Source organism: Halyomorpha halys, unplaced genomic scaffold, assembly GCF_000696795.3.
Source record: "Halyomorpha halys isolate HHAL.00 unplaced genomic scaffold, Hhal_1.1 Scaffold24.1, whole genome shotgun sequence".
In the NCBI taxonomy this organism is placed as follows: domain Eukaryota; kingdom Metazoa; phylum Arthropoda; class Insecta; order Hemiptera; family Pentatomidae; genus Halyomorpha; species Halyomorpha halys.
The window spans coordinates 650,751-664,028 of NW_027107648.1; the positions used below are offsets into that span (position 1 = coordinate 650,751).

Here is a 13,278-nt window from a genome sequence, read left to right on the forward strand (position 1 = left end):
CAGAACTATCCTTTTCATTGAGAGGTGCTCCTCGGTCAATGAGGAGATTAACTGTGTCCCAATCGCCATTAGACGATGCTTCCATTAGTAGTGTAGAGCCAATATTATTTTTAGCTGTTATATCTGCTCCATGGTCCAACAGCTTTTTCATTATGGCAAAGTGCCCTCTTCGTGCCGCTTCATGCAGGGCAGTCCTCCCAGAACTATCCTTATCATTGAGAGGCGCTCCTCGGTCAATGAGGAGATTAACTGTGTCCCAATCGCCATTAGACGATGCTTCCATTAGTAGAGTAGAGCCGATATTATTTTTAGCTGTTATATCTGCTCCATGGTCCAACAGATCTTTCATCAAGGCAAAGTCCCCGTTTCGTGCCGTTTCATGCAGGGCAGTCCTCCCAGAACTATCCTTATCATTGAGAGGTGCTCCTCGGTCAATGAGGAGATTAACTGCCCCCCAATTGCCATTAGATGATGCTTCCATTAGTGGGGTAGAACCGTTATTATTTTTAGCTGTTATATCTGCTCCATGGTCCAACAGTTCTTCCATTACGTCAACGTACCCTCTTTGTGCCGTTACATGCAGGGCAGTCCTCCCAGAACTATCCTTATCATTGAGAGGCGCTCCTCGGTCAATGAGGAGACTAACTGTGTCCCAATCGCCATTAGACGATGCTTCCATTAGTGGGGTAGAGCCTTTATTATTTTTAGCTGTTATATCTGCTCCATGATCCAACAGCTCTATCATTGTGGCAAAGTGCCCTCTTCCTGCCGTTTCATGCAGGGCAGTCCATCCATATATATCCTTATTATTGAGAGGTGCTCCTCTGTTAATGAGAAGTCTAACTATATCATAATAGCCCAAATATGATGCTACTTCTAGAGGTGTCTCGGCCCAATAATTCTTAGCTTTTATATCTGCCCCCTGGTCCAATAGTTCTGCCACTACGGTAATTTGATCTCCTTGTACTGCTTTATATAGTGCTGTTTCTCCATCACTAGTCTTATCTATGAGAGGCGCCCCATGGGCGATCAGAAGTTTAACAATATCTAAACGGCCATTCTCTGATGCTTCCATTAGTGGCGTTCTGTCGTTAGTATTCTTAGCCCTTAGATCTGCTCCATGTTCTACTAGAACCTTCACCACTTCCAGAGATCCTTTGGCCGAAGCAATATGGAGAGCCGTTTCCCCTTTTTTTGTTTTGAAATTAATATCTGCATCCAAATCTAGTAGCGTTTTAACAACAGATGGATCAGTAGTAATATGCAAAGGTGCGAGGCCATCTTTGTTTCGAATGTTAAATGACACACTATGATCTTTCAATACTTTGAGCAATTCAGTTGCATTATTCGAGCGGACTATGAAGTGAGCTAAGTTATCATTATTTTCGAATTTGAGATCGGTCAAAATTTTACATTTTAAAAGTACATTTAATATTTTAACATTCGAAGACTTAACGGCCATTTTTAGAAGAGACTTTCCAAATTTTGATGCCAAGCTGGAATTGTCCACTCTTTGCAGTAAGATCTCCGTTCCTCGGACATTGCCCACCCTGACAGCCAGTGTTAGCGGGGTATCGCCGAATTTATTCTTTGTGTTGGGATTTAGTTGTGCCTCTAGTAAGTCCTCTAGTGTTTCATTCTCACCAGTTGCAGCCGCAATGTGGAGGTAATAGGTATCGAGGTCAACACCAGGCATTGCCGATTGCCTGAGAGATAGAACAAGGTTTTTTTTAACAGCTTCTTCCAAAGGAGTAGCGCCAGCAATGCTAAGGATTTCAAGATCCGGGTTCTCCAAGGACTTCAGGGACCCGAGTTCAGCAATAGAGGACGTGCTGCCAGTCTTCACGGCCAGATCACCGAGGTTGCCTCCAGACTGAGTCGACCCGTTGACATCCTCCCCTCTAGTGGCTATATAATTAATTTTACAAGCACAGTCATCAGCCACAGCTTTCTCCATTTCTTGTGACAAATCGTTGATTCCTTCCTGGAAATGAAAAATAGTTGTTAGTTTTTATAATTCTTTCTTCCAAAATATTACTGATAATATCAAAGCGTATAAGCAACAATGACCTATTTTTTAATATGTTTATATATATTTATAATTATGAGAGATAGTTGACCGTGGATGATAAATGATAAATGAGGAGAAGATGGTTGGGGGTGCGGTCAATGAAAAACACAAATAAGTATGATTAACTTATTTTAATGTGCCAAAACATCGGAAACATGAGAAGCTCAGTCTCAAACAGAACTTTAAAGAAAAGGGAAAGGGACCATGAAATGGCTCACACAAGATCAGCTTAAAGACTTCTTTATTTCTCCTTTCAATCCTCTATAGATACATTTGTGCAGTGTTTATATATGTCCCTAGGGATCAGTGGAGATAGCAGGTACCCTTCTACCTTAACACCCCCCTACCAATGTAGGAACACATCTCGTAAACTAATAAAGATAAAGAAATAAAAATACAACCTTGACACAAATTAGGATTTATCATAAAAACTAAAATAAAACAATTATTCCTTCATTTACAAAGACAAAGTAAAAGAAACTGACTCCTCATACAATCTAGGGTAAAATGTACATATTACATATTAGAACAGAAAATAATAAATTAAAAAAAAAAAAAATAAGAAAGAACCACCGCTTAGATACACAAACAAAACACAAAAAAAAAATGAAAAGTCCACCGGGTGTATAATAAAGTTGTCATGGTATTAAGCGGGGGCACTCCAGGTCTCTAGGTGGTGACATATCAGGCAGTTTTAATTGCTCGAGGTGAACTGTCCTCCTTTTGCGTGGTTCACTCAAACTTTCTATTGTGACAATGTTATGTTGTCGAAGAGTAATCACCCTAAATGGGCCCTCGCAGTGCAGTACCTTCTTTCCGCGATTAGTTCCTAATTTGCGGAATACGATGGTCAAAATTTTATAAATACTCGAAAAGTTTCATTTCCTCTTGAATAAGGGAATTATCAAACACTCGCCCCCCATCAGACGAAATAGAGTCAAGAATGCCATAAAATTGGAACCAGGTGCATAGTGCACCTAATCCGATTCCGCCGACCGATCCTTTACCTGTTCCGCCATTGCCACCTTACTGAAAGTGTCGACGACTGTCACCCACTTATACCCTTTGCACGTAAAAGTGTCGATCTGGAGTTCAGTCACTGGTCTGTCGCCCGTTTGTGTAGCCATGGGGGGATGTCTGTCATATTTTGTACTCAAGCATACGTTACAACCCTCCATAGTTTACTGTATCGTTCGACGCTTCCCCCACCAAAAGCCCTCTACAAATTTGTTCCTCCTTGGCCCCAGGTACCGACCAAATTGTTGCAATTTCACTATTTCCGTATCGTCCATATTCGATTTTCATCAGACCCGATGTCCTAATTTTCCAGACCATCTGGCGGGATTTATCATTAATAATTTCCTCTGATTCCTCCATCTCCGCTGGTCTGTCCCCTTCCGAGCTTCCGTCCTCCGATGGTGGGGATCCCTCATCCTACCTCTATACGTCCTGGGTCTCTTCCTCTCCTGGTGACCATTTTCTCAAGAACATCCGAACATCGCTCGACCTCCCCGCTTACTCTTCTTCTATATCGTTTACCATAATCGCGCGCGAGAGTCAGTTGGCCCCAATATTCTCCTTTCCTGGCTTGTACACTATTTCAATATTGTACTGCCCAAGGAGTTCCTTTCACCGCGTAACCCTAGCTGATGTCTCCTTGAGTTTCCCCACCCATTGAAGCGGGCGGTGGTATGCATGAAACCAGAACCTTCTCCCGAAAAAGTAGGGTCTGAAATGGTCAACTGCCCAAACGATGCCAAGCAATTCCCGTTCGAGCGCACTACTTCTAGCGCGTACTCGCTCGCGTCAGTTGTAATCGTGAAGGTCTTCTGGAAGTCTGGAAACGCGATTACCGGTTCTTTCTGGAGTTCCTCCATACAACGCCGTATGTTATCTTCAATCGTCGGCGTGATAGCGATCGATAACGACGGAACCCTTTTTCAACAAATTATTGAGCGGGACCAAACTTTCCGCAATTTCCGGGACAAAACGTCTCTACTAATTTAGAGCCCCCAAAAGCCTGCGTATACATTTTACATCCCTAGGCATTACCATCCTACGCAACGCCTCAACCTTATGCGCATCGGGCTTAACCCCTTCCTGTGATATCGTGTGTTCCAAGAATTGTATCTCTCTTTCCCCCAGCGTCGACTTCTCCTGCGACAACCTGAGAACAAACTGCAGAATTCTACGAAACACCCTCAAGTGCGCCACATGTTTCTCTTCGGATTTACTAAATGCCAAGAGGTCATCCATATACACTTGGCATATCGATTCGTCGATGCATCTATGAGCCTTTGGAAAGTGATAGAGGCATTCTTCAATCCAACTGGCATTCGCGTAAACTCATAGTGACCCCTCTCGAACGTGAATGGCGTCTTATCTCGGTCCCTTGGATGCATCATTATCTGCTAGTACCCTGCTGTGAGATCCAGCGTGCTTAACACCTTTGCGCCCCCCCCCCCCGGTCTGTCTAGTATGTCCTCAAAACGCGGGATTCGGTATCGTTCGTCAACGGTATTCTCGTTTAATTTTCGGTAGTCTATCACCTTCCGATACTTCTCTGACTGATCCCCGGGGCACCCTTCATACGAACCACCCACGAAGGACTGTTATCCGGCGACGTACTATTAACAATGATTTGTTGATCATTGTTGATGATGACCCTTGTTCCTTAAGTTTCTATAGCTCCTCCCGGATATGATGGCGAAGCCCCTGCGGATGTCTTCTCCCTTTCACGTACGTGACCCTTTCCGTTTTGAGTGGTATCTCGTGCATAGTTTCCCACATCGCCCTCAATGTATCCTCCCATCTAAAAAAATGTCCCGAAATTCCGATAGAATGGAGTGACGCCAATATTTCCTGCTAGAAATTCCACCTACTCGCACTTCCTTCCTCCTCTTGACCCCATGAAAACAAAATTTCATTCCCCCTATCGAGACACGCCACTTACCCCTGTTCAGTCTCAATCTACCCCCCACTTTCTCTGACAAATCACACCCGACAAAAAACTGATACTCCCGCGGCATACTATTCACCACGTGTACTACAAGGGTATCCTCTATCGCTCCCCATTTACTTCTAATTAATTAATTTCTACCTCCCCTTGTACACTACAGGGTCCATCCAGGGTGACCAATCTACAGTGACATACCTGAATCTGGAATGTCCCTCCATCCTCTTGCAACTTTTCCAGTGCTTCGCGACTTGCAATTCATTGTGCTTCTCGACTGTGCAATTGTGTGAGAACTGCCAGTGTCGATGAGACACTTTACTCTACCCATTCCGATGATAGCCAGACCGCCGTATTTTCTCCTTATACTATTATTCACCAGCGTGCCTCTCGTGCCCCTCTGCCGACACCCTTCTCAGATCTCTGATGTGTTTCTCCACCCTCCAGTTGCTCACCTTCCGCTGCTCCTTCTGGTTTTATAGCCTCCTCCGCTCTCTAGTTCTTCGGATTCGCCCTCAGTTTCCGATAACTCAGAGACCTCCGTAGACTCGCTTGAAGATCCGACTGTCCTCCGTCTATTGTTTCTCATCTATTGTCACGCACTGTTTAGCAATGTGTCTCTCATTCCCCGGGGACACTGGGCCACTAAATGCCCAACTTTGTCACACCCATAGCATTTACAGTCCTCCCTCCGACCGTTTCCCCTTGATTTGTCAGGGGTTATTCTTCTCTCCGGTTTTCTCGGGTTCTCTCTCGTAATCTCCTGCCGTTCTCTTCTTCTGCACGGGTTCTGATGATTTCTGGGACGGCTGTATTGGACCCTCTTCCAGTCTTGATCATCAGTTTCCATGTAGATTCTCTTTCCTGGGCACTTGGATCGATCGATTCCTGGGCATACTGCATAAAAGAGCGATCCTAGGGTGCTCCTTTCCTCTCTCCAATCTCCTTTCCTAACTGGACTTTTAGTATATTAGTCAGGAACGTCTTGCGGCCTTGCACCTGGTCCATTTCCATCATTTCGCTGAACTTGTCCATGCTCTGGTTGTAGCGTGGAAGCAGTTCGGCGGCGAACTGTCCACTGGAATGGCTCTATCTTTTCCTCTCTCGGAACATTCGCAAGAGGACATCTTCCAGGCCCAGCGCCCCCCTCCAAATGCTTTCTTCAGCATCTCCTTTACCGTCCTCCATGATGTCCCTTTGTCCGCTTGGATCTGTTTAAGGAAGCTTCTCTACATCCGGAAGACCACTGCAGCCTTCAGTTCATCGGCGTCCCCGCTGTCTAGGTCTTCTGATTTTTTTGCTTCAATTCTGCCCATGACGCGATTAGAACGCCCTTAAGAAAGTGGTTCAATTCTCCGGCTTCTCCAATGAATTTTTCTGTGTCTAATACCGCTTTTCTCAAGCCCTGTGTGGTCGCCGTTCGCACCCTAATCCACTGGAGCGCCTTGGCGTGCGTTTCTGGCATGCTGGTCGCCGGGAGAGGTGGGAGTGCTGGGGCTACATTCTCGTTCACCATTTCCTGGATTAGATTTACTTGGCTATCTAAACCTAAATCTTCCAGATTTAAAACTGCCGGTGCAACTACTCCTCGCCCAGTCATCTAATTGAATATGGGAGGCAGATAAAAAAGAAGAGAAATAGAGGAGAATAAAAAAAATAATGCTAATAGCTCATACTCTTCCTAGATGTCAACTATACAATATAAACGCGGTGTCTTTATTACAATATCGTTATTGGTCCGTTCCCTCTGTAATACAAAGACAGAATAGAAAATTGTGTATAGATATTAGTGATAAGTGAGTCCATCCTCAACTAAAAAGGATGTTCCGTTTTCAGGAAGCTAAATATCGTTAACTAGGAAGTAAAAGAATTGCCTATGCGAACATAAACGACTGAATATCACGATTTTCCTAGGGTTTGGAAAATGGCACATAAAAATCAAACAAAAAACAATATATACATAATTTAAAAAACAGGAAATCAATCGATTGACAGTTTACCTTGTGACCGTCACGGGCAGAGTGTCAAGCACCAAACGGTTTACTCGTGACAGTCACGGACTGATCGTCGTCAACCATTCAGCCTATCTCAACAATGTATCTGAACAGTGTAGGATACTGTGTATAACAGCTTATCTGAACAGTGTAGGACATTAAAACTGTTTAGTCATATAAGACTATTCTTTGCTTCCTCGGTTTTCTAAACGGGATTCTGTATGAACTCATGAAAATGCTTCCTAGGAAGGGTAAAGCATTCCTACTCAACATCTTCAACTCGTGCATGCGGATCTCGTACTTTCCCACTGTATGAAAACGACCTATCATGGTACCTCAACTCAAACCGGGGAAGAAGGGAGACTCGACCGAGCTCTATCGTCTGATCAGCCTCCTCTCGCACATGAGTAAGGTGTTTGAACGGCTCGTCAACTACCACCTGATGGAACACTGCAGGGAGGAAAACGTTATCCCACCACAGCAAACCGGCTTCCAACGGGGAGTCGCCTGAGAATACCACCTGGTGTAGCTCCAAGCGTACACCAAAGGGCAGATGAAGAAAAACTGCCCGACGGCCTTCATCTCACTGGATTGCAGCCAAGCCTTCGAGAGTGTTTCCCACCCGCTCCTACTCCGCCGACTGGAGGAATTCAAGTTACCTGCCTCTCTATGCCGACTTATCGGAAGCTACCTCAGTCAGCCGTCCGGGTTGGCGAGAGCCTCTCCACCGGACGACGAAAGCATCTTCCAGCATCAATGCCAAAACAGCCCTAACTCACGCTCAAGACGCTGCAGCCACCATCACTGATGCGCTTAAAAATATTGGGATTAGGATGAACCCTGCCAAAACGGACACCATAGTGATGTCGTTCCACTAAGGAAAAAAGCCACTGGCCACCACCTTCAAAGTAGGGATGGGATATCGATATCGATATACTGTTTCAATAATTTAATATCCATTCAATCTTCGATAATGTTATTAATATCAATTTCGATAATTAGCAACAATATTCTAATATTATTTTATTGAAATATCAATCTTTTGTTTACAAATACTAGACAAATTTAAAATGGAATATCGATATTTTGTTTCAATAATTTAGTATCTATTTCGTTATTAAACATATTTGATAATATCCATATGGAAGATTATCAACAATATCCCGATATTATTTAATCGAAATAAGGATATTTTGTTTAAAAAGGCTAAAAAATTATAAAACAAAATATTGATACTTTGTTACAATATATTTTCTATTGTTGTAATATTGATATAGGATATTAGCAAGAATATTTCGATATTATTGTATCGAAATATCGATATTTTGTTGAAAATCCGTGTAGGGGATGTTTCGAGCGTTTGTCAAGTAGGTGTGGTAGCAATCGAAATCTACGAGCAGTTTCTTGTCCTGATAAGACTTAGCATTGCAATACCTTCATTGTTCTTTTTGCAAAAAATTACAAGCTTATAATGAGTGAAACTCGAGCTAGAGAGTAGGTTGAACTAAGGTCGCTCTATTATGTAAGTTGATGGGTAATATTAGTTAGATACATTTTGATTATACATTTAAAGTTTGATTGAAAAAAAAAATCTCCCTATTACATAAAATAGGTCGTAAAAAATTGTGTTTAACCGGTTAAGAACGCATTTTAGGGATGAACAGGAGTTGGTCCACCGTTAGGCGAAAAGACGGGGGTACCTTCTAAAAATGAAGTTTCGAATTTTGTTAAATTAATTTAGTGACATTTACAAGTTTATTTACATAAACTCAATTTGATATTTGATTATAATGGCATGGTAAAGGCTTGCAGAGAAATTATCTATTGGTAGTTCTCTAATAAAACTTCTATATTATAAGGTCTCGAGGCCATCTTCTTTTCATCCTGCCTTCATTGTCAAGAATGGAAGAGGAAACAAGGCTAAAAACTAGTAGGTTGGGTTGTTAGGAAGATTGATATCTGGTTCGGGCTAGATCGGTTATATATGGAACACTAAGGTCTTTATGGACTATTTTATTAGTAACAAAGTAAGGAGAATTGAATATTTTATGAATTGAGTTTAGGTTTTAGAAAGGATCTTTTAGTTTGTTAGTCAATTTGGTGTAATATATTTTGTCAGTTGGATATCTGTATATATATGCTACTTTGTTCTTGCTCTGGGTTTATTCCTTAGTAAGATAGGAATATGCTGTGGCAGGTTATTTTGTTGTCAATTTTAATAATATAAGTGTTGTCATTGATACTTGTCTATGAGTTATTCTATAGCTCCGCCAATGTCTTGTTTTTTCTTCAGTGGAATGTTTATTTCCTTAAGTTTAATTTATTTTTTAAGTCACATTTCAATTCACCTTAATTGTATTGAAGCAGAACTAAATCCAGATAACCCTCCCACATAAAGCATTTCATCCATCAGAAATATCCACCATCCTTCAGAGATTACCTACCTGCAAAGGTCCTGGATACGGACCTAATAGCATCCCCCATCTTAAAATTTCTTCCTCGAATAGCCATCCTACTCCTCACCTACATATATAATGCTGAACTCAGTTTAACATATTTTCCTGACCCATGGAAATTATAGTCAAACTGATACCTAAAACCCAAAAACATCAGAATACCTATTCGCCAACCATTCTATACCTCTTAAGGTATACCCCCTAGATTTCAATAAACAAACAAGTTTTTTATTAACCAATGAAAATGTGGAAACATTATCATAAACAGCTGTCACTACAGTATTTCTGTCTACCACTAAATTAATCCTGATTAATGTACAAGGTGAAATATTTTCGGGGCTGTTTAGTTTTTTGAGCTCTTTTCACAATCCATGTCTATTCCTAAAAAATTAGTCTCAGGGATGTCATCTATTTCTGTTGCGTCAGTTTATTTCAGCATACTGATGCTGGCCCAAAACGGTTCTTAAAACCCAATTCCTCGCATATCATGCAGGGTCTTTTATTCAAACAAAGTGGTTTTTCTGTTTTGTTTTTTCCTAGATCAGTTTTTTTCATCACCACATTTTGCTGTCCAGATCTTTTGTATATCACATAAGAGTCATTGAATTTGTTTAGTTCTCTCAAAAGATCATCTACGATCCCAATTTTGTCCCTATCAAGCTTATCCTGAACTATTTGAATTATGAATTATACACTATCTGGTATATTCGAGACATTTCAGGCATATTTTTGTCTGCTTCCAAAAGTAAACTTTTTTTTTTTAGTATAAAATCAATCAGTGAACCGAACATGTACTTGTAATTAAATGCTGTGCGGATTGCGGTCCAGCTCCTTTTCCCATAAACTAATAAAAATGATTTTTTCCAAATTTCCCAATCATTTAACGGTAACTTAATTAAACTCAAACTGTACCATTCCTTTACGTTACCTTCAATAAACAATTTTAAGGCTTCTACTCTGGTGGGACCATCCAGTATTTTAAATCTGATACATTATTTCTCAAAAGAAGTAATCCAATTTATAGTTTCTTGTTTCTCATTAAACTTACTTAACAAAAATGTTTGCTCTATTTCAATTAGAGTCACTTCATATGTTGATGAGATGCGATCCTCTAACTCCTTAATATGTTCAATCAAAAAAACTTCATTGGCTGTTTTTGTTTCTTCTAAATTAATCATGATGACATTTGTTTCATGTACATTATATTCTTCTAATTAATGATCACCAATTCTAAAGTTTTCATCTTGATCTAAATATTTCTATAGCAATTCTGGTTTAAAAGGCACAGCAACCTGTAACCTCCCACTTTAGTAATAGAATTTATACTTACAATCGTTTTAATTGTTAATAATTCTGTGTGCAAGTCCAAATCCTTCAGTTGGTCTGGTAAGCCGAACCATACAATCTTATCCATGGACAAAGCAGTTAACTCAAACTTTCCTTCCCCTTTCTTGACAATATGGACACATAGTTTCTTATTTGAAGCCATAGTTAAGAAGAATCTATTCTATTTGTAATTCACTATTTTGTAATTATGAAAAAAGTAGACAGTAGACGATTAGTACAAGAGCCCAAGAGGAGAAAAAAGGCAGTTATCTCACCCTAATTTTTGATTACTTTAATGAAAACTATCTATAATTACTAGTCAAAATTGATGAGTCTGCCAAGTATAGGTAGGAGGAATAAAAAATGGCGGCGACAGTTTCAAAGTGATAAAAAAAACTAATTTTTCATTAGGAGCTCAATATCTCAAAACGTAGGAACACAAGAAAACCTAAGAAAACGTCATTTAAAGAAGAGCAAATTTGCTAAAAAATGAGCCCTAATAGAGTTATTTACGTTAAATAGTTTTCGAGATATAGCTTTTTAAAATGCAACATTTTATAAAAATGTTGTATGGGACATATTGAAAGATCAGTAGTTCGTGAATTTATATTGAAAAATCTGTATCTCAAAAACCATTTGACCTACAAATGTCTATTAGCACTCAAATTAAAGCTAGTTCAATGAGCTATGAAGTATTTTCCGATGTTTATCTTCGTAGGAGTAATAGTTTACATGATATTTGCTAAAATAAATTGATTTATAGTTGTTCGGACAAATGTTCATTTGCTAAATTTATATTCATAAACTATTTTATAGTATGTTAAATTTCCTTTATTTTGAGTGTTACGAACAACAATAAATTAACATTTTGTGAATTTATTTCGTCAAATAATAATAATAAAAACTACTACTGCTACAAAGATAAACATAATAAACTATTTTGTAGTAAATTTAACTAGCTTTAATTTGAGCGCTGGCAAACATCTGTACATCCAATGGTTTCTGAAATGAAGTTTTTCATAAATCAAACTTATTGTCAGAAGAACTATAAATCAATTTATTTTAGCAATTATCATGAAAACTAGTATTCCTACAAAGGAAAAGGTCATAAACTTATATATAGTCCATTAAACTAGCTTAAATTTGAGTGCTAATAGACATCTGTACGTCTCATAGTTCCTGAGATATAAATTTATCAAAATAAATTAGCTAACTACTAATCTTTCAGAACATTTTTATGAAATTTTTCTTGTTAAAATGCTATCGAGAACTATTGGACGTAAATAGCTCTTCAAGCAAGAATATTCTGATATTATTTTCTCAAAATATCCCTATTTTGTTAAAATGACTAACACTGTATGCAGATATTAAAATAAGAATAGAAATAAGAATATCAATAATTCAGTTTGATAATTACATATTTAATACGATATTTTAAATTATTGTAATATCACTATCGTATATTAGCTGCAAAATACCGATATTATTTTAACAAAATATCGATATCGTATATTAGCTAACTACTAATCTTTCAGAAGATTTTTATGAAATTTTTCTTTGGTCCAATCTCGAGAACTATTGGACGTAAATAGCTCTTTTAGGGCTAATATTTCAGCAAATTTACTCTTCTTTAAATGATATTCTGATAGATTTTCTAGTGTTGTTGGTATATTTTAAGATATAGAGCTCTGAATGAAAAATTAATGTTTTTTTAAGGTTGTGAAACAGCCACCAGTTTTTATTCCTCCTACCTATACTTGGCAGACTCATCAATTTTGACTAGTAATTTAATTATACATAGTTGTTATTAAATTAATAAAAAATTGGGGTGAGATAACTGCCTTTTTTTCTTCCCGGCTCTTATACTAGATAGCTAAAACAATAGTTTATTATAAATAAACTTCTAGAGCTGACAGAAGTACTACATAAAATATATCAAAGTAGAAACAACTTACCAAAAACAATAAAATAGAATAGATGTCCCTTTCTACAGTGTTTGTTAATCAAATAGTGGACTATCTAATCAAATAGTAATTAAAAGATTCTTAACAAAGCCACTAACACAAACAGAAGCTCACCACCTGAAAACAAAACATTTGATGTAACCTCCTCCCATTAGTTAATCTGGGCACCGCTAGGGGTACAGCTAGGTTTGCTCCAGTATAGCAGCATCACAGTTATTAAATTATGAATATAATTTACATATATATATTTTCGACAGCGTTAATAATATCCATAAAGAAATTAATTCCATTTTTAAATTTTCTATTCAATTTTTCAGTATTTTAAAATAAAATATCGATATTTCGTTAAAAGAATATCAGCGTATTGAAGCTTATAATCTTTATCGATATGACAACAATGTAAAATATCGAAATAAATATGTATTTATCAAAATGAAATATCAATATTCCTATTTTAATACCTCTAAGTAATGTTAGTCATTTTAAACTAGATATGGATATTTTGATAAAATAA

At 38.6% G+C, this 13,278-nt stretch overlaps 1 protein-coding gene across 1 annotated transcript in view; it reads right to left on the bottom strand.

Annotated features, from left to right (window-relative positions):
• Nucleotides 1-12,886, bottom strand: part of LOC106682367 (putative ankyrin repeat protein RF_0381) — a 13,161-nt gene extending 275 nt beyond the window's left edge. Inside the window, exons 1-2 of the mRNA XM_067046020.1 lie at nt 12,756-12,886; nt 7-1,984 (exon numbers count right to left, since the gene is read on the bottom strand). Coding sequence (XP_066902121.1) covers nt 7-1,957 — 1,951 coding nt within the window. The 5' untranslated portion in view covers nt 1,958-1,984; nt 12,756-12,886. The remainder of the gene's footprint in view (nt 1-6; nt 1,985-12,755) is intronic.
• Nucleotides 12,887-13,278: the final 392 nt, after the last annotated feature.